Source organism: Mustela putorius, unplaced genomic scaffold (assembly GCF_011764305.1).
Source record: "Mustela putorius furo isolate JIRA1106 unplaced genomic scaffold, ASM1176430v1.1 tig00000765_pilon_pilon_pilon, whole genome shotgun sequence".
Taxonomy (NCBI): Eukaryota; Metazoa; Chordata; class Mammalia; order Carnivora; family Mustelidae; genus Mustela; species Mustela putorius.
Genome location: NW_025421470.1, coordinates 4,020,748 through 4,041,981, shown reverse-complemented (window position 1 = coordinate 4,041,981; position 21,234 = coordinate 4,020,748). Strand labels below are relative to the sequence as shown.

The window sequence follows — 21,234 nt, the reverse complement described above, 5'->3', positions numbered from 1 at the left end:
GCTTCCGGCAGAAATTCTCTGCAGAACAGGGTCTCAGAGCTTAGCGATTTGTGGTGCAAATACCCCAGAGTTTCTCGTTTGCCTGGTGACTTTCTTTTTGGTGGTTTTAGACCATGCTGGTGTGTTCTAGATTTCTGAGTTGGGCTTAATAGTTATTTCCTTGTGGGGCTTCCAAACTTTTTGTCAAAATGTCTCCACTAACGCTGCTGGCCTTTGTCTCTGAGATTTAGAAACAAAGTCTATACATTAAAAGTAATATATCATTTCAACTTTTATATTTAAACTGTGATCCACTTGGAATTACACGGTGTCCAGAATGAGGCTTGCCCTAGATGGCTGTTGGTTGTCCTTGAACGATCACTTGAAGACCCTATGCCAGGCCTGCTGGTGCATAATATGCCTTTAATCAGTCACCCTCCTCCTCTGTGTCCTGGGGTCTTTTTCTAGATCCCGAATTATCTTCTATTGGTTTCCTTTTCCTAAGTCGGTATTGACATGATTACATGTGCAGCTTTTTATACAAGTCTTAAATGTTTAGTGCAGCTGATATCCCCAAATAGTGCGGTAAAATATACATCAGGTAACATTTACCATCTTAACTGTCTTTATGTGTCCTGGTCAGCGGCTTCAGGCACACTCACACTGTCGTGCAGCTGACCCCCTGCCTGCTTCCAGGACGGTCCGCATCTCATCCCCATGACACACGGAGTTCGCCTCTTGCCACCCCGATCCTCCCCCATTCTACCTTCCAATTCTGTGGATTTTCGTATTCAAGGTAGCTTGTGTAAGTAGACCTGTGCAACCTCTGTCCCTGCGTGTCTGGCTTATTTTACTTGGCATAATGTCCTCAAGGCTCGTCTTTGCTGGGACACTTACACTTGCCAGAATGCCTTCCTTCTAGAGTCGAGTGACTTTCCATCGTAGGGACCGACCGCATCTGGTTTATCCGCTCATCTGGCTGTGCACATTTCACGTGTCTGCCCCTTCGGGCCGGATAATGCTGCTGAGAACTGTGGGCCCACCTGGCCTTGGGCAGAAATGCTCCGCCCGTTCTTGTTTGTTCATTTCAGTATGAATTGTCGGATTCGCTTATCCCGTTCCGGATGAGATGGGTGGTGCCGACGTGCTCATGGCGCTTGGATTCCTTGACCGGTCTGCCAGGGAGACTCGACATCCTCATGATGGGAGATTTCTCTGTCCAGGAATATCGAGGGTGTCTCCGCTTGAAGATCTCCTTTTGGGGCAGCCTCGGACGTGTTTCAATGCTCTCTTTGCGTAGACTGGGCACACATATTCCGTTTCGTCTTCTGTTTGCTGTCGATATGGTCTCTGCAGCTGATTCTTGTGCGTTTTCCCCCTTCCCTTTCCAGTTTCACACCTGGAGCTCCGGCTTCCGATCCTTTTAATGCGACTGGAAACAGCCGCGGAGTCAGAAGGCAGCCTCCTCTTATCTGAATCTAACGAGAATGATACTTTTCTCCATTTAAGTATGATCCTCCCTGGCTAAAAGCAAGGTTTCAGTGAGCTGTGCTCCCCCTTGAGGTTCCAGGGGAGAATCTGTCTCTTGGCCCCGTGCAGCTTCTGGAGGCCGCCCGTGGTCCTCCGTGCGTGGCCACTCCTCCATCTTCAAAGCCAGCAATGCCGCATCTCAGACCTCCTGCCGGGCCGCCCGCCGTCCGAACCTGCGGCCGGCCTCCCTCCTTTGCACCCGGCCCTCCAGAAAATGGAGGATACTCTCCCTAGTTTAACATCAGCTGACGATCTTGACCCCATCTGCGTCCTCAACTCCCCTTTGCTGCACGAGGGCCTGTGCTGTTCTGTGGTCAGGACGCAGGTGTCCCTGCAGCCGTCTGTCTCCCTGGTGCAGATGTCCCCAGGTCAGGGATTGGCACAATGGCCCCGTGGGTAGGTGAGGGCCAAGGCAGCTGACTGTCACCACTCAGAAATTTCTTCTCCATTACCGGAGAGATGGTTTCCCACAAACACGGCCGGTCTGGGGGATCTCCTGATGGTTCCTTGTCCCCTTCCCTCTGCGTGCTGTGGTGGCAGGCCACATCCCTCGCTAACTGTCACCCTGGAGCCCAGAGCTGTGTCCCAGCTCTGCTGCATGGCCTCTCGGGTTGCCTTCACTGAGCGCCTAGTCCACGCCTGGCCTCTCTTCCAGCTTTTCCCTTTCCGCTTGTTTAATCTTTTTAACTGTCTCGTGGGGCCAGGTGCTCAGAGTCTCACTATTTTCTGGAGGAAGGAACGGAGGCACAGGGCCAGGGAAGGGACGTCAGCGTGTCTCAGGAGGCGTTCAGTGACAGGTGGGGCCTGCGGAAGGAGGAGGCGGGGAGGAGTGAGGAGGAAGGCTGACACTGACTTGGGACACGCAGACACAGCAGAGGACGCCCCTCGGTGGCTTTTGACAGCCCAGCCCTTTTTTCTGCTAAATAATTTTCATGTGGATTAAAAACCAAGTCTTAAAATCTTTCCAGCAGAGCTGCAAATCCGTTGAAATTGGTTTTTGTTCTCAGTCTGTGCATTTACCCTTTACAAGCCCATTTTATCCTCTCTGATCAGAAGGAACACGAGTGCTCAGGACTCCCGGGCGGGGGAGGCGGCGCTGGGCCTGGGGCGCTCCCTGCACCGGGGGTTCCCCAGAGGACACTGCTGGGTTGGAGGCCCAGCCGGGGGCGTTCACCTGCCCAGCCGTGCCCGATGCTCACAGGCTGCCGTTGGCCCCTCAGCCCTCCGTGACGGTGACTGTGACCTCTTCTTCCCCACCAGGAGGCCACCACACGCATCTCCAGCCACATCCCCCTGATCATCCAGTACTTCATCCTGCAAGTGTACGGGCAGAAGCTGCAGAAGGCCATGCTGCAGCTGCTCCAGGACAAGGACACCTACAACTGGCTCCTTAAGGAGCGCAGTGACACCAGCGACAAGAGGAAGTTCCTGAAGGAGCGGCTGGCACGGCTGGGCCAGGCTCGGCGCCGCCTGGCCAAGTTCCCCGGTTAAGGCAGCTCCCGGACCCGCCCGCGTCTCCAGGGCACTTCTGCCGGGAGCGGGACCCGCGCTCTCCCCTGAACCCATGCCACAGATCCGTGAGCAGGCAGCAGCCAGTCTTCCCAGCCACGCTCTGTGCTTGTCCCTGCGCGGGCAGAGAGCCAGGAAGAGGACGTAGGTCGTGGTTTGGCCTGGAGGACTGCTGCCGCCACCGCTGCCTTCCCGCTTAGGAACAATGTATTTCCACCCTCGGGATTGTTCCCCCGAACCTCTGTGTCTCCCGTGGGGACCAGTGCATGCGAAGCAGCATCGTAGAAAGCTTAGTTCCTGCTTTGTGCACCTTGCTTTCATGCCGCGGATGTTTCGGGAGCATCTGGAGAGCTTGGGACAGGCATTCTCAGACCCTGTATCTCACTGATTTGTGATAAACTCGTTTCTTCCAGACATGCTTCTGACGCCTCATGTTCTGGGGGGAGGACCCTGAAAATGATAGCGGGTGAGACCCCCGTGGCGCCCACGCCGGGCCCTTGGTCGAGCAAAGAGCATGGCTGCTCACGAGAGGCCCCGGCGAGATGAGGACAAGCGGTAAAGCAGCGGGAAACGAAGGAAACAGGAGGAGTGGGTGACAGGGTCAGAGGCCCAGGGTGACGGGGTCAGAGGCCCTGGGTGACGGGGGTCAGAGGCCCAGGCCTCCCGTGAGAAGGTGAACACACTGACCATACCGTCTGGGGCATTGGAGGTTCGCTAAGAGAGTAGCCCTTTAACGTTCTTACCGCAAGAAAAAAATATCCCTCTTTTCCCCCTGGGAGGTGCGGGAATGTTGGCTAACTCGACGCGCTGGGGTGAGTACTTCACAAACAGGCAAAAAGCGCCCGCAGGGTCTCTCCTGCAGATGGCTGGGAGGCGGCAAAAGCCTTGACCTTGACTTGTCCTTGGGGAGCCCTGCAGCATCTACTGTTCTCCTTGGTCTGGGGCAGGGGACCTGCAGAGACACCTGGCCGCAAGTGGCTCGGGCGCAGGAACCGGAATGGCAGGCTGTGCCCAGGCCGGACACAAGGGAATCTGCCTCCATGTCCCGTAAAAGCCGACAGGAGAGCCGTCCGAAGGAGGGCGGGAGAGAATGTTCTCCGGGGACATGTCCTGCACAACCAGAGTGGGCGGTGGGAGCACTTTCTGCCGGCTGTCCAGAAACGGAGTACCTGCCCCAGGAGCTGTGTGTTCCCAGGCAGCGGGGGCTTCGGGCCCAGCCAGATGACGGCCTCGCCGGGGTAGCTGACTGGTGACATGTTCCCCTCCCAACCAGCCCCAAACCCCAGGTCCCTTCTGACCGTTGGGATGCTAGGATGCCCAGTGCTTTGGCACAGTCTGAGAATTTGCTTGTAAGAGGGGCTGTCCGGAGAACCATGGGAGGTTCAACCAGTTTCAATCAGCTCCCAGCACGGGGCAGCACCTTATGCCTTTCATGGCTGACCACAGGCTGGGACGGGTTTCCTTCCTGCTAAGAGGAAACATTATTACCAATGCAAATAGACTCCTGCAAGAGTGAAGGCAGGTGGGGGGTGTGGGGTCCCCTCCAGCAGGTGGTGCGAGGCCTGTGTCCCTTTAGCACAGGGATGCAGACCAGCTTCTTGCGGGGTCTGAGTAACGTCTCCTGCACCAGGCACCCCTGCCCCCCACGGGAGGATTCTGCAGGGACCAGAGGCACCCCGGAGCCCGGAGATGTCAGTGTTGCTCAGGGGTCTTCTTTTGCTGTGGTTCCGATTTTCCTGGAGATTGAAAGAGGAGGTGGAGGAAGAAAGCTAGGATGGGCTCCGTAGAATGGAATTTCCGGCGGGGAGCACACCTGCCTCGGACTCAGGAGGTGCTTGGAATCACTTTCATTTCGGCCCCAAACAGCAGTTGTCTAGGGATTCCCCTGGGCTTGTCCTGACCTGCCATCCACAAGGGACAAGTGGACTGTCCCTACTCCCAAGTCGACTGTCCCCTTTCCCAAAGAGAGAGAGAGTCACCTGGTGTGGCTTCTTCACTCAGAGGACAGCCAGGCTCAGACGGGGGCGCCAAAGTGCCCTCCCTGTTCCCCGTCCCCCATCCCTACCCCCCACCCATGAGGGACACTGCCAGACCAGAGCCTCTCTCTCCAGATTCTGCTGCCCCCTCTAGAGCACTAACAGGAAAGGCCATCTATCTGTGAAGAAAGAACATGCTAGAATACCTACGGTCCCCACGCAGGAACCCTCAATTCAGGTGAGTCGGGTCCGGGGCTCCGCACCCCATGGGCTGGGGCTGAGTTTGGAGCAGAGCATCGAGAGGAGCTGGATGGAGTCGAACGGACTGAAACAGGAAGCTTTGGTTTTCCAGGACAGCGGGTCTGACATGCCGTAGGTGCTTAATAAACGCTGTGAGCGGAAGTGGAGCCTGGGACACACTGAGCATTTGTTCAGAGGACTTTCTGGATTCGTGACTGTCTTCTGAGAAGCTTGAGCCCTTGATTACTGTCCTTGAGGAAAAGCAAAGACAAAAGCAACCCCCCAGCCAGAAAAGCCCCTCAAACGTCAATTTTCGTTTCAGAGGGAATTCCGGAATGAATGCAAGCGGCAGATCCCCCAGCAGGCGGCAGGGAGGGCAGCAAGAGGCACACGGACCTTGGCTTTCAGCTGTCCGACCTAGTCTTTTCCTCCCAGGGAAGAAAGCCCTGAGCCATTCTGTGGGATTTCACTTGGGTAGAAGCTCGGTCTCCGTCGTCACAGTGAGCTTCTAGCAAATAACCATTTATGGGGTTGGTTCCTTAAAACGAAGCTGGGACACCAGTGAATTTTTTAAATGTCACTTTATTCTGGTACTTCTCTTAGAACACCGGGTTTACTGTGGGGAGGAGTTCTGGTGTGTGTCGCACGGAACATCACCCTCCCGCAGTCTGGGGCGGCGGCGGAGGGCCGGCCCCGTGGAGTTTGGCTCCATCCAGGGGCGCGTGCAGCACCTTACAACGCCAGGCTCAGGGCGAGGCCTCGGTTGGAAGGGAAAGCAGAGTGGGATCCGGTGAGCCACAGGAAAACAGAGAAAAGGCTGAAAACCAGCCTGGAGTCTGGGTTCGAGGCAGGACTGTCCCCCATGAGCAACTCAGCTGGAGGCACACCAAGGGGGTACAGGTTTCAATGCTGGGAACTCACCCGCACAGCCAGGGGCAACACAATGACCAACCCAAATTGTCAGAGGCAGGCCCCTGGCCAGGGCGGCCTCTGCCATTAAAAGATGGTGCCTGGCTAGTTGCCAGGTGAGGATGGCTGCGTGAGACTCAGCAAAACACCCAAAGAGGAAGGAAACAGCATTGGTTGCTAGCGAAGTTGTTCGTTTAGGTGCACCGCCTGATTCGTTCCTTCCTGTACCCTGCTCGCTGATTGGTCATGTAAGCGTATATAAGTGTGTAGACTTGCGGAGAGAAAGAGAGAGAAGATGCATCCGAACCAGGGTTCTTGTCGACCTTGTGGGGCAAGGGCGATACCAAATTACTCACTTTTATCAATACTGCTGTTTTCACTTTCCTCTGACTAGTATTTGGGGTTTACTTATATTAAGTAAATTTATAAAGGTTTTATTTATAAAGGTTTTATTCTGAGGATTTTATTTATTTGAGACAGAGACAGAGCGAGAGCGTGAGCGACAGCATGAGCAGGGGAGAGGGGCAGAGGGAGGAGAAGCAGACTCCATTCCATGCTGAGCAGGGAACTCCAGGCCGGACTCGATCCCAGAACCCCGAGATCATGACCTGAGCAGAAGGCAGACACCCAACCTACTGAGCCACCCAGGTGCCCCATGAAGATTTTAATACTAAATACCAGCCTCTCCCTAGCTTCAGCATTCTGGCTAGATCTTCCAAGTGAAACCAGCCTCATCCACAAGTAAAACCACTCACAAGCACACTCCGGCTTGGAAACTAGAACTGAAAGGATCGTCCACTGCCAGCCTGTGTGGACACCGGAGGACTTGTGTGACCCGTTATTCGTGGATCCTTTATTTGAGAATCCACCTAATTGATAAAATTTATTTGCAGCTTCAAACTCCACACTCGCACGCTTTGGTGGATGTGTGCAAAGTGGCCAAAAACGTGAGTGGCCCGACGTGCCCGCTTGAGCCGAGCACAGGCAAGGCGAAGCCCTGCCCTCTCACTTCAGCTCTTGCGGTCCACAAGCGTTCCTTGGGGTCTGATTAGTGCCACGTTCCCAGCATTTTATTTTCACTGGTGACTCTCGCGGTTTCAAACAGCTGCTTAGGTGCTGTCCTGAGCCCTGGGCTGTGATGTGATTCACCGGGCAAGCGGGCATGTGGCTAAGCTTCTCGAGGATTCCTGGTGCCATTGGCCGTGAGCTCCGTGCTACTGCGTCAATGTGTATTCAGTGAAGTGCCTTTACACAGACACCTGCAAAACAAGGTCATGAAGAGACCAGCTGACAAAGACGGGAGGCTCCTGGGCACCTTATCCAGTCCGTTTGTCCCCTGGAGGCAATGATTTGCTATTCACTAAACCAGCGTTCCTGCTGGTCTTCAGATACGTGATTACCATGACTAAAAGACTCAGCTCTATTTAAGCGTGTTGCCTAACAAAAAAAACCTATTTTACTTTTTAATACTTTTTCTGTAATTTTAGCACATCTTGATATAATGAACACAGTCCCCTGTCGTGTATGTAGGACCCACAGGATCTGCGCCATGCAAAAGATGTGAATGCATTTCTGTTCTCGGGCAGAGAAAAAACTCATCCAGTCTTTCTCTCTGGCTCAGTCCCCAACTCCATGGGGCTGGAGTCCAGGAGAGCTAAGGAGGTAGCGCTGCCCCCAAGAACTGAAAGGGACTTCGGAAAGACAGCTGTAAGGGACAAGACGCTGAATGCATTTTTGGACAGGTTGACCCTGCAGAGGGCTGTGTAGCATAATGGGCAGGGAGGTCTGGATGAAGGAGCTGGGTCTCAGGGCCTGAGTCTCAGGGAAGCTGGAGCCACGGGTGATGCCCAGGCAGGAGATACCGCGGGTCACCTCCGACAGGCCAGCCCTGAGGGCCGATGAAACTAATCATTCGACCACATCTGCCCACACCCCGTGCCTCACCTCCACCCTCAGACCAGCCCCCTCGCCCCTGCCTCTGCTGTGCAACACCTACCCAGCATCACTGCCCTCCAAGGAGAGGCAAACTGGTTCTGTGTGCCACCCAGATCTCCAAAGACTCAATGAACGTTTGGCAAAAAAAAAAAAAAAAAAAATGCATAATTTATTTGTACAATATTTCACAACTGAATTTACAGTTTAAAAAAGATACAAAAGAAGATACAAAGAAGACAAACAGTGGTCACAGAAAAAGAGGTTAAGGAAGGAACACATTCTCACCAGGACAGTGCTTTTGGAACATCTGACTTGGGGAGCAGGCGGAGTGCCAAGGGTTGGGAAGGCCCCCGAGATGCTGCCGCCCAGGAGGCACGCAGATCCCGGGAACGGGGCCCCACGACCTTCCGCTTCAAGGTGAAGCCCCAGCGGTAGAATCCTTCCTTCTTTTCTGGGAAACCAGCAGGCCTGAGCGAACGCAGAGCCTTGGAAAGCAGTATTCACAGCCAAGAGCCCCGGAGCCCCGAAGCCCCCACTCGGCAAACCACGGCCCTTCCCTCCCTGGGAAGCCTGAAGGGCGACAGGGGCCTCGGGGAGTCCGGAACGCCCCTTCCTCTTCTGCGGTGCTGGCCCAGGCACTGCTGCTCAGCACCTGTGTGCGGGACGCTCTGCAGAGCAGTTCAAGTTGGCCACTGTCTTGCGCTTGGCAAGGACGATCACTTCAAAGAGCCAAACGCAGCAACTACTTCCGAGGCGTGGGCCAAGACTCCGCGAGCACTGAGGTAGTAACACGTAGAAACTTGACATGCAACAGTGTATCTTCAATCATGCATCCCTGATTTCCCCTGGGGTGACCTCGATTTGCATGTGATTAGCAGGCTCCAGAGGGTCGGCAGGGCACCCCATTCTCCAAGGAAGAGGGGGTTGGAGAGCAAGGCTAGGTCTCCCTCAGGGGCGCCCCACCCCATGCGCAGTGACCACCAGCCCAGCCATGCTCAGAGGTGGCGTGTCTGCAATGGCTTTCCTTGTTCTGAGGGCTCTGTCTACGCTCTTGCCCTCGCGAGCAGGAGCAATCTTGTCTTCAGCCATGAAGGGCTGGTCCCCTGGTTTCCAGCCACCACCCGGGGCTGCTGAGAAGGCACTAAAAAATGATCAGCAAAGACCCCTGTGGGTTGGCCAGGGGTAGCCCTAACCGGCAGTGACCCCAGAAGCTTGCCCTGACCGTCCCCCCCAGATTCCTCCCTGTCTATTGCCAGCCACCCAGCAGCTGAGAAGTCACTAGCCCCAGGTGCATCCAGAAGTGGTCCCCACAGTGGGTTCGGGAGGAAGATCCCAACACGGCAGGCCCCCACCCCCTGTTCTGCACTGGCCCTAGGTGCCCACACCCCGCTGGGCCCTGTCACCCCTTTCAGACGAGGGGTCAGGGAGCAAGGGCCTGTGGCCTGTGCAGAACTGTGGAGAGCGCCAAAGACAGACAAAGCCACTATTTAATAACAATGAAAGGACCTTCCAATCATTTCTAGAAATACACGGTGCCCAGAGAATGAAGAACCGGCCCCTTCACTTTCTCACGGACACAGTGCCAAGGACACAGGGCACATGGATTAGCTGTTTGCCTGTTTCAAATGGAAGAAAGAAATGATGTTATTTCTTCAGCCATAAAAAAGGTAGCCAATTGTTGTTGTTTTTGTTTTCTGCTAGACTGACTTCTAACCAAATGAGCGAGTGAGGGGGACCAATAGATATTTGTCGTAGGAAGGTCAAGGAGTTGGGTGGCCCCTCTGGATTGATTCAGGAAATTTTCAACTTTCCGTATCTGTGGGCCCTGCTCCTGGGCTCCCAGGGAAGCTGTACCCCAATTCCGGTCATCACCGCCTCTCCTTCTATCCGGGAACTCCCGCTGCTCCCCCAGCCCAGGGCACAGAAATCTGGCTCGCTCTGCTCTCTGCCTGTCACCGCAGTTGGGTAGGAGTCGTCTAGGCATGCTGGGGAGCAGACCGGGCTGAGCCCACCTAGGAGGCATGGTCTGCAGGGCCCAGGACGGCCCGGGGACAGCGGGCTCTGGACTCCGAAAGGCTCCTGGATCTTTGCAGGGAGCCATGCAGACTGCACACCCACACCCCACAGACTTCCGGGCTCTGACACCAGACTAGGAGCCCTCGGGGAAGAGGGGGACAGGAAAGTTACCCTCATTTGTCGGTAAATCCAGTCCGTAAACACCGTCACGTTTCCGTACACGCCTGGCCTGTTAGCTTTGGCGCAGCCCGATCCCCAGCTCGTGTCCCCAATCAGCCACCAGATGCGGCTCTTCAAAGTGACCAGGGGACCTCCGCTGTCACCCTGGGGGACGCAGCAAGGGCAGAGGTTCAGACCACAACCCGCGCACACAAGCGGCCACGCGCCGAGGGCGGGGGTCGAGGTGGGCGCCCCGTGGGAGTCACGCGTGGGGGCGCGGGTTTCAGGGCTCCCCGAGAAGGGACAGCACTATAATTCGCAGAGACCACGTGCGGGTAACGAGTCTGCGGGCACCAGGCAGGAGTTACCAGCTGCTGACCGTACTTTTAAATAGTTCAGAAACTTACTTCTGCCCCCGCCACAAGCTGACGAAATAACCCCCGGGGGCGCTCGCGGAGGGCAGCACGCGCGTCCCCAGCCTCAGCACCGCGCATGGCCAGGGCCTGAGGAGCAGGAGCATGGCCAGGGCCTGAGGAGCAGGAGCATGGCCAGGGCCTGAGGAGCAGGAGCGGGCTCGGCGCGGGAGCGCGGACGCCCCTCCCCCTCCCGCCCCTCCCCCCACACCCCTCGCGGCATCGGCGCTCACCTGGCAGGAGTCGGTGCCTCCCCGCAGGTAGCCGGCGCAGATCATGGCCGGCGTGACCAGGCTGTTGTAGACGTACTTGCTGTTGCACCGCCAGGGCTCGATGAGCGGCACCATGACCGCGTTCAGCTCGTCCGAGGTCTTCCCTGAGGGGAAGGACCACACGAGCTGCCGCGGGCCTCCCTCCCCCGCGACAGGACACCGACGGGCCGGCCCCTCCCCGCCCCAGGTCAGCCTTGAGGCGGGGGCTGTGCGCTCGGTGCTGCCGGCTGCGGGTGCTGTGCGCTCGGTGCTGCCGGCTCCGGAAAGCCATCCGCGTTCTAGAATCTCCTCTCTCCACCCAGCCACGCGGTTTGGGGCTCCCTCCTCACCAGACCCTTCCTGGGTGGCCCCGGAGCTTCCACACACTGCCCCACCTCTCGGCTCCCCTGCACGTCCAGCGTGAGCCCTTGCCGTGAGCCCTACAGCTTCCCTCCTGCCTTGACACCTCCACATGGCTGTCCTCCAAGCACCACGGGCTCCAGGAACCAAAACAGAGCCTCTTCCTGCTCTCCTCAACCTCAAATGCTCCTCAAATGCTCACCACCCAGTGGCCCCCGCTCAGGCCATGGCACTACCACCACCACCACCACCACCGCTCCCCCAGGGCTCAGATCACAAAGCACAAAGCTGCCCTCGCTTCCCTGGGTCCCTGGGTCCCTCTCCCGCCTCTGTGGACATCCACTCCATCAGCAAGATGGTGGCTCCGTCCCAAACGTGCACTGGTGTCCCCCACTCCAGCCCACCACCCACGGCTGAGCTGCCAACTGGTCAGGCAGGACCACGCCACGCTTCCCCACACTGGGGTTCAGCCCCCTCCTGCCTGCATCCTTTGCACTCCCCAGAGAGCCACCAGATTACGTCATTTCTTTTTCCAAAATAGGATTTATTTGAGAGAAGGAGCACGTGTGCGAGCAGGAGGAGAGAGAATCCTCGGTTCGACTCCTCTCTGAGCACGGAGCCTGAAGCGGAGCTTGACCTCAAGATCCTGAGATCATGACCCGGGCCGAAATCACAAGTCAGATGCTGAACCGAATGAGTCACTCCCGTGCCCCTGTTCTTCCCCTTAAAACCTGCCGATGGCGTCCCATCTCACGCAGAATAAAAGCCAGCGTCCTCCCCATAGCTCACGAGGCCCCGCATGGCCCACACCTTCACCCCGGCTCACCGCGCCCCAGCCACACCGACCCTCGTCTCTGGTCATTCGGATCTCAGCTCCAATGTTGCCTCTTCCAAGAAGCCTTCCCTGACCACCTCTTCAAAGCAGCCAGGCCCTCGCTGTTACAACTTCCTGCCGTTTGATAGCCCTAATTCCGTTACCTGGTTCCTGGCTGGCCACATTCTGCCCCCAGACACCCACGAGAAAATGCGGACATTATCCGTCCTGTTTCGTTCTGGGCTGTGCTCCCAGCCCATGGGAGGCGCCCCACAAATCCGTGCTGATTTCCTCATCTGTCTTGGCCGCCGCGAAGCCGGGCACACAACCGTAGGCTCACCCGCGGTATCTGTGTTCACACCGGACGCTGGGTGCCCGGCTGGCCTGCCCCTCCCCGACACGCACCCCCACGCTGCCCCGCCTGGAACTTTTCAGCTTGCTTTAGAGGAGGTGCACGTGCGCCGCACACACTTCTCACACGGCCGCGAACCACGCATAAGATGCCTCCTCGCACCACTAAGCGCTTGCAACAGGAGGGAGCAGAACCAGGATTAAACCTGGGACCTCCCCCTTCCAAACCGCATGCTGTGTCCCGGGGGACCTCACCTTTCTCGTGGGTGGCCCCCCACCCGGAAATCCAGCAGGACTGGTTCGGCTCCAGCATCATGCCGGGGTTGGGCAGACACACCGGTTTCACTTTGTCTGCTCCAGAAGAGAACACACGGTGAGCAAGTCTGGTCTAACCGAACGCTTCCTGCGACGGTCTTCCCCCGGCCCTTCCCCACCTGTGCGCGGCCGCTCGTGGGAAATTCCAGATCCCAACGTGTCTGGCACTCCCGCTTTCCCCCCTGCACCCCTCCTTCGTACAGGCGGGGTGCTCCCTTCTCTGGAGTTACTTGCAAATGGGATTACTGCCTCTGAACATTCACATTCGGGGAGCTCCCCCCCCCGCTGCACCTCGGAGGCCCCTTCCGGACACCACCCCCACCGACCAGCTCCTTCTGGGTCCAAACCGTATCCCAACTTGAATCCAAACACCTCGAGGGGAGGGACAAGGCTCTGCCTCGTCTGTACCCAAGCGGGCTGGAACATTCCGCAGGGACCCTTGCACGGACTACAATGGCCAAACACGAACCCAAGGGGAACCCTGTGTGTTTTTTACTGTTGTAAACTGTGAAGTGTCTTATTTTGGTGGGGGTCATGTGAAAACGGAAAAGTACTGACAAACGTTAGACCAGCAGTTCTCAACTACAGGCGATGTCTCCCCGAGGATGTTTCCAGCAACAGGACACACTGCTGTCACAGCGGAAAGGTGCTGCTGGCCTCTGGGGGTGGACTCCAGGGCTCCCACTCCGTGTCCCACCCCGCGCAGGAGGGCCCCGCAACCGAAAGCGGCCAACCCCGAATGTCCACGGGGCTGTGGATGGAGCCCCTTCCAGACTTCCGCGTGCTGAAGAAATCATCGCTCTGTAAGGGGCAGGACGCCCCGCGAGCCAGCCCTCCGCACCCCTCCCTCCGGTTGGTCATCCACCTCTGTCCTTAAGACGCAGCGTAAGTGGCGCGCGCCTCAGGGACACCGGGGCGTACCGCTGAACGTCAGAGGCGTCTGCAACTTCATTAGAGCGATGTCGTTGTTCTTGGTCTTGGAGTCGTAACTGGGATGGGAAATCACTTTCCCCACTCGGTATCCGTGTCCGTAGAACATGAAAGACTGTCTCAGCACGCCCGCGAAGACCGTCCAGTACCGGGGGTTGTTCAGGGGTCTGGAGGACAGAGCCCAACGCCGCTCAGTGTCTCGGCAGCGCGAACATGAAACACTCACGTGGTGACTGCAGAAGTCACACGCCGGAGCCAGGTGTCCCAGAGGGGCACGACCCGCTAGAAGCTACGTGGGAGGCCAGCGAGGTGGTCCTGGCTCTCCCATCCCCCGGCCCCTCCCCCTACGTCGCCACGAGCTCCTCCCTCCTGTGCTCCACACCAGCCTGCAAACCCTCCAGGTGCTGAGACACTTTCTCTTGGGCCGGATGCCTCCAAAATGAGGTTTCACACCTCCTTTCTGGCGGGACAGAGTCTCACCTACCTTTATGTGGTAGGCCATCTTCTGGCATACAGTAGGTGCTTAATAAATGTGCACCAATGTCTAGACTCTAGGTCTAACAGCCATCTGGGCATTAGCCTTATCGAGGGGTTTCCCTTGAAGAGAATCCCGGATCCCGGCAGCCGTCAGGAGGCGGGGGGAGAAGGGAAGGAGGGAGACCTCGCTCTGTCCACCCTCCCCACAGCCCCGGGAGGCGGCGGCTCGCCTGTCCCGCAGGGGTGCAGAGGGGACACGGTGGTCAAACACCTTGTGTGAACGGCCGAGGCCACACAGCGGGGAGATGGCAAGGCTGGGACCCAAGCCGGGCACAAGCTCCCTCTGACTCAGAACAGATCTGCTACATGAACTTTCCTCCCAAATTCGGATGCGACCAAAAAAACTCTGTTTAAAGGAAAAGGCCAACACTGTAAATGCTGGCCGCCCTCCCCGCTCCCCACGCATCTGTGCAGGCAACACCATCACCAAGGCTGCCTAACTGCGGGGCCCAGGGAACCCCGGGCAGAGCAACGCAAGGTCCTCCGGTGTGCCGTCTTGAGGACAGGCATCCAGGGAGACCAGGCCTCCCGAGGACTCAGCTAGGATGCAGGCTGGAAAGGATCCTGCTCCCAGCATCCCCCACACGGCAGCCCGCCCAGAGCCCAGCATGCTGGGGCGCCCGCAAGCACCCGCTGGGGGGTGGGGGATAGGCTTGGCTCTGCTGCCCACGCACGAGCCCACCGGACCCTCCAGCAGCATCACGAAGCGGGTGCCGTGCCCCATGTACAGGCCAAGAAATCAGAGCTTGCCCCTAGCCCCAAGCCATGCCCGAGACCCCCTCACCCCAAGGACTTACTCCTCCACACAGTGGGCGGCTGTCACGATCCACTCGGGGGTGATGATGGAGCCCCCGCAGACGTGGGTGCCCTGCACGTGCAGGCTGACCTGCCAGGGCCAGTCCCCCGGGGACGCGCTGCTCCCGCCCACGATCCGGCTCTGGCGCATCGTCTTCCCCGCGACCCCGCACTCTGAAAGCGACAAGCACCGCGCCGTGGGCACCAGCGGGGCCGACCCGCCGGCTCCATCCACGTCTCCTGCCAGACTGCTGGGGCCCTGCGGCTGCCTCTCGGTCCCACTCGTTTGGGTCTGAATTCGACAGAGTGTGTCCTAGACGCTCCCCGGACCCCCCCCAGACCCCGGGGAAGCTTCTGCCGGCCTTCGATGCCGCCTGTCATTTGGCCCTGATCCTGTCAGGGTCTCCTGCACAGCCAGGTGGGGGATCTTGGATAACAAGGGGCCCCTGCCTGCTTGAATGCTCAGAGGCCCCAAGGTTCCTGAACAAAGCAAAGGCGGGTGGGGAGGAGAGGGAGGGGGAGGAGGGGGAGGGAGGAGGGGGAGGGGGAGGAGGGGGAGGGAGGAGGGGGAGGAGGGGGAGGGTGGCAGGGAGCGTGAACCCGCAGTGCCTGGCCTCGTGCCACTTGTGCCAAGTTCTTTGCCAGAAAGGGAGACGAGGCTTCCTTTGTGGAAACCCGGGGTCACCGGTGGGGAAAAAGCCTCGTTTACAAGACAGAGCCTCCAGATGGGAGGGGGAGGGTGAAGCGGGGGCCTGGGAAGCACAGGGAGCAGTTCACCGTGGACCAAGACCAAACGAGAGCGGGAGGCTGGAAAGGGGTGCTGAAGTCCCAGGGGATCCCGTCTCCGAGCCCCTCCCGTCCCCTGCCCTGTCCCCATCCCCGACAGCGTAGAGGAGCTGGCTTCCGTCAGTGTCCCCCCATGCGCCTGCAAACTGCTGGAGCGTGGGAGTCTCATGCCCCACGAGGCGGACGGCGAGGGCTGGAGGATGGGGCAGGCACCACGCTCTCTTAGGGCCTGAAGCAGCTTGAGCTGAGCCCAGCCGGGAAGCAGTGGCCGGGACCCCCCGGGAGAGGCTACTGGATTCACCTCCTGAAAAGCTGAGCTTTGGACCCAGTAACAGGGCCGGGCCACCCCAGAGAGGGGAGCACAGGGACGGTGCCTCCCACACGGACAGCGGTTTGGAAGCTGTAAGTAATCCCCACCCGGGGATGGGAAGAGCCACGGCCTCCAGCCCCACCGGGAGGGGGGCAGGAGAGGGGGGGCCGTTAGGTTCCCGAGACTGCCTGTCCTCAGGGGACGGCTGTCCTGGACCCGAGGCTGAAGGCACCTCTAGCACACCGTCTTCCCAGAAAGGTGTTCCTTGCAGGGAGCCGGGGTGCGGGCAGGACGCAAGGCTTCCAGACACATCCCAGCCCATGCCCCCACCTCCCCAGACACCAGGGAGGCATTTCCGAGCCTACTGCGTGTTCCCTGTTTAGGGGGGTAATCGAGAATCACTTACCTATACAACGCAAAGAAACCACTGTTTTCGAGGCGCAGATGTCACTGCAGAAGAAGAGGGGACACTCTGGTCACTCTGATGCTCAACCCTCAAAATACTTAGAAATAAACATTTTCTTCCAATGTTCTCACGGCCCGGCCTCCCCAGTGTGGAAGGGCCCACGACCGAAGACCCGGATAAGGAGAGCAGATCTACATGGGGGCACCGAGTTCAAGCCCGGCTTTCAAGTCTCCACTATGTGCCTTTGGGCGGGCTACGTCACCTCCCCGTGCCTCAGTTTCCCCATCTGTAGAGTGGGACGAGAAGGGTACCACGTCGGAGTGGCACCCTGTAACATGGCTACAATTTTCATCCCCAGGACTCGAAGTCAGCCCCTGGTTTTGTCCGGAAGCCATCCGGAAAGTTCCGGGTTCCTGCTTTACAACCACACGGAAAGCAAGGGCAGCTGATCACTGACTCCGGAACCAGAGAAAAGTTACTCGTTTGGGAGGGAAGTGTTTGAAGTTACATCTGAAAGATGAATGACCAACTATACATAGTGAGGGAGAGAACCAGCCCTAAGGTGCTGGCAGGAACCGCGTCCCAGCCACACGGTCGCCGACAGCCCCCTCTGCTGGCCACCAGGAGGGATGGCACCCATCTGCCAATCTCACCGTAGCCCGGCTTCACGCCCGCCCCCTTCCAGAAGCAGTGCTGAGATTCCAATCACAAAATCACCCTCGCTTCCTAACCGCACCCGGTCCAGAGCCAAGCCCTGCTTCCTGGAACCTCCCCAAAATGATCCAACAAAAGCTCAAGTCTGTTGTACAAAGTGCCCTCGGCCACCCTCACACTGAGAGCCCCGTGCTTCCCCGGACACTGCGGGTCCTGCTGGTCTTGGACTGCGGGGCTTAACCACCCCGAGAGAGGCCACGTTCCCATGAAGAAAAGATGTTTTCTGAGAATCACAAAGCCAACTGTCCTCTCCGTGGAGCTGCCGCGTGCGGCCGCTCGGACCCCAGTGGGAGCCTCTGACCCGGGTATCAACGCAAAGGAAGGAGCCTTCCACCCGCCCCCCCACATGTACAGGACACCCCATGCCAGCCACAGACTTCCTCGTCTTTCCTGCCAAGCCGGCGGCCACCTCGTGAGCTCCCAGGGCTCTCGTGGCCAGGAGGCAGCCTTCTGTCCCTGCTCAGCCCCGAAGCCGCAGGGAAGTGTCCGCAGAACGGAGACACCCAGCGTTTACGAAGAGCCCCGGCAGCTGTGCTTAGCAGAACACAGCCCTGCTGTTTTGATGCCTGCACCTGGCGAGCACAGCCCTCCTCCTGGGCTCACCCTGTCACATTCCTGGGGACAGCCAGGCTGGGCAGCTTGGGCGGAAGTCAGCCCCCATGCACCGCGGTCAGCAGCCACCAGGAATGCAAACTGCTCCAGCCTCCCACTCAAGGGAAAGGAGGGGCGGCATGGTGACTCCCAAGTCGAGGGCAGCCCCTGGCAGCTGGCCGACGGGGAGGAGACGGCTTGGCTGGCCACCTGGGGATGAGCGATAGGGACCTGGGAGCGGACCAAGGCCTACGCACAGAGGACACTGTGTGACTTTTACGTTAGAGAACATTCAGGTAATAATGATGATCCCGGGAAGACAGCAGGACACTGATGCGATCTCCGGGAAGCAGGATTCCTGGGCTGAGACTGGCAAACACCCGCGCAAAGTGCGATCAGTTGGTCCCCAGGTCTGCGACCCTGAGGCTTTCTCTGGACACACACCCTGTACAGGTAGCATGTACGTCTCTAATGTCCAGGGAGTAAAGAAAAGCAGTAAGGGGGCGCCTGGGGGGCTCTGTCGGTGCAGCGTCTGCCTTCAGCTCAGGTCATGACCTCGGGGTCCTGGGATCGAGCCCTGTGTGGGGCTCCCTGCTCTGGGGGGAGCCTGCCCCCCCGACTTCCCCCTCCCGCTTATGCTCACTCACTCTCATTCCGCTAAATAAATAAAATCTTTTTAAAAAAAGAAAAGACAGCGGTACGGAGAACTCGCCATTTTATGACGTCATCCGATGCCGTCAAGGGCACCAACAGTAAACAACCCTGAGCTGCTCCCCAAAAATGACCCAGAGCAACCAGCCCCGCTTACGGGTCCCCTCTCCCGCCAACGAGAAACTCAGCGACACCCGGGATTCCGGCTCAGGGAAAGCAGCCTCGGCACGGACTCCCCGTGGTGTCTCCCGGTCGCTCGTTACCCATCTTCTTAGAGGGAGAAAGGCACCGCCCAGCACCTGTGGTACAGCTTCTTGTACAGGTCCGTATTGCCGGCACTTGTGTTCAGCTTCATAAAGCTGGAGGCTCCGCTGTCATCCACGATCCCTTGGCTAGAATAAAAACTATTCCTAAAAGAGGCAGAAAACGTTAATTAAAACAACGGCTTCCCGATAAGCAGCCCCGAGTCCTGTGCCTCTCATCGGACTTCTCTTGCAGGGGGTTCCAATTAAGAGAAACACCGACGGGCATTTGGAAAACAAAACCCCAAGTTCAAATCAAGTGACCTTGGGTTAGAACCATCTCGTCCACTGCCCGGCAACAACCTGGAGTGTCCGGTAAAAGCTCTCCACTGGCCTTTCTCTAAGCTCCCAGGATCAGGGAGCTCCAGGGTCAGGATAAAGAAACCAGAGGACAGGAAGTGTGAGCACAGGAACTTCAGGAAAGGGACAGACGCTGAAAGCCGTCCGGCTGTAACCTCCCCTCAGGTCCTGAGCTGTGAGGGGGGCCTCACTAGGTCATCCGACTGCAATCTGAGAACGGCATTTGGAAATAGTACGCTAGCTAAGATGCCAAATTTCTTATCAAGTGGTAACTAATTTTGAAAACCGGCCTCTGGCGAACCCCTTAGGACTGCACAAAGGTCATATGGGGACACTCCAAGGAAGAGGTGGTGGCATTAAGGTAACATGGCCCAGCCTTTCCCCATGGGCCCAGATGGCTGCCATGCCCTCCAGGGGATGCTCTGGTGAGCCTCCGGCTGGGAACCCCTGGGAAGGGCCCTCCTGCCTCTCCCACCCTCCCCGTGGCCCCGGGAAGGGCTGAATTCTCTTCCATAGAGATCTGATGTCCCTTCTCTCCTGTTCAAAGGCTTCGGTGCCTCCCCCAAGCATGCACAGTGAAGGCCAAGGATGATCTCTTCCCTCTGACTCCCCCAGGGACCCGCCCCTGCCCATCTCCACCGAGGTCCCATGGAGGACCGCGGGGGAGGTTAAGGCTTCAACTCTGCCTAGAGGCTCCTGGAGAAAAGAGCCACCAAAGACCCTCAGCTAGCACCTTGGACCTTGGTGACCCCCGAGTAACGGAGTGGGACGGCAGTGAATCTTGGTCACCAGAGGCAGGAAGGGAGCGGGGGAAGGGGGCACGCAGTGGGCACCTGCTGGCTTCCCCGGCCAGCCCTGGGCAGGAGACCACTGTCCCGGCGTCGGTGTGCCGGGACATTCAGGGAGGAACGGAGAGGATCCTTCCCGGGTTTCCGCAGCTGGGGCCACACTCACCGGTAGCCCATGTCCTGGCAGGCGGCCCTCCCGTAGCTGTCGCTCCAGTCGTCCTGACACACGGGGTGCCAGGACTTCCTCTGGGCGGAGTACACCTGGAGGATGAAGTTCGGGCCGTAGAGGCGAACTGCGGCAGGGGAGAGGCTCTGTGAGCTCCGGGAGGCCGTCCGTCACCCCCGAGCCCCCAGCCCTCGACACAAAGGCTCAGAGGGGGCCGCACCGGGTCCCTGGTCCCCAGGCACGGACCACCCCGGAGGGGGTGTCCCCGGTCTGTCCCTTCTCAGCTCTCGCGTGCTCTTGACCCCACAGAACCGAATGCAGGCGCGGGCCGAGACCCGCTCCGGATGTTCAGCAGCAGCGTTCGTCCCAACGGCCAGAAGCGGGGAAGCCTAAGGGACCGTCCGCGGAGGAACGGACAAAGTGCGGTCCATCTCCACCACGGGGTACCCCCAGCCCTGAAAGGAGCCAAGCGCTGGCCACGCTTGCACCCCTGTTCGCCCCTGTTTCTGTGAACTGCGCCGAGTAGGAAATCCACAGCCAGAGGGCAGGTGAGCCACTGCTTGGGGCCCAGGGCGGGGGAGGGGCAAGCGGGGGTGGGGGGAACCCTCAGCCTTCCCTTAGCAGGTGACAAAGCATTCCAGAACTGATGCGGGGATGGCCGCACTTGCGTGGACGTGTAAAAACCACCAAACTGTATAATCTGTTTTGTTTATTTATTTGACAGAGAGAGAGAGAGATCACAAGTAGTCAGAGAGGCAGGCAGAGAGAGAGGGGGGAAGCAGGCCCCCGCTGAGCAGAGAGCCTGATGCGGGGCTCAATCCCAGGACCCTGGGATCATGACCTGAGCCGAATGGCAGAGGCTTTAACCCACTGAGCCACCCAGGTGCCCCCCCTTTTTTTTAAGGTTTTATTTATGTCAGAGAGAAGGAGAGAGAAAGAAAGTGCACAAGTAAGAGGGAGGCAGGCAGAGGGAGAAGCAGGCTCCTCGCTGAGCAGACAGCCCGATGCGGGACCCTGAGATCATGACCTGAGCCCAAGGCAGACATTTAACAGATGGAGCCCCCCAGGTGTCCCCAAATTGTGCATCGTAAAGGATGAATTTTATGGTATGTGAATTACACCTTGATACGCTGATTTTTTAAAAAGTAAGTGAATAAGGTAAAGGGTTTCTTAAAAATGACCTTGAAACGATCCTTTTGAA

At 58.2% G+C, this 21,234-nt stretch overlaps 2 protein-coding genes across 10 annotated transcripts in view; one reads left to right on the top strand and one right to left on the bottom strand.

Annotated features, from left to right (window-relative positions):
• MX1 (MX dynamin like GTPase 1) overlaps positions 1-3,430 on the top strand; it is a 29,243-nt gene extending 25,813 nt beyond the window's left edge. For 5 of the 6 annotated variants that reach the window (XM_045084268.1, XM_004762192.3, XM_045084269.1 and 2 more), the window contains one exon: positions 2,770-3,430. In XM_045084268.1, coding sequence (XP_044940203.1) covers positions 2,770-3,000 — 231 coding nt within the window. In that variant the 3' untranslated portion in view covers positions 3,001-3,430. 6 annotated transcript variants of the gene reach the window in all.
• Positions 3,431-8,139: 4,709 nt separating this feature from the next.
• Positions 8,140-21,234, bottom strand: part of TMPRSS2 (transmembrane serine protease 2) — a 34,424-nt gene continuing 21,329 nt past the window's right edge. For 3 of the 4 annotated variants that reach the window (XM_045084265.1, XM_045084266.1, XM_045084267.1), the window contains 10 exons: positions 20,034-20,160; positions 18,777-18,887; positions 16,522-16,565; positions 15,022-15,193; positions 13,679-13,854; positions 12,698-12,793; positions 10,900-11,042; positions 10,661-10,756; positions 10,266-10,418; positions 8,228-9,694 (listed from right to left, as the gene is read on the bottom strand). In XM_045084265.1, the coding sequence (XP_044940200.1) occupies positions 9,683-9,694; positions 10,266-10,418; positions 10,661-10,756; positions 10,900-11,042; positions 12,698-12,793; positions 13,679-13,854; positions 15,022-15,193; positions 16,522-16,565; positions 18,777-18,887; positions 20,034-20,160 (1,130 nt within the window). In that variant the 3' untranslated portion in view covers positions 8,228-9,682. Of the gene's footprint in view, positions 9,695-10,265; positions 10,419-10,660; positions 10,757-10,899; positions 11,043-12,697; positions 12,794-13,678; positions 13,855-15,021; positions 15,194-16,521; positions 16,566-18,776; positions 18,888-20,033; positions 20,161-21,234 lie in introns of all 4 variants that reach the window. The other variant, NM_001386127.1, reaches the window with a different exon arrangement.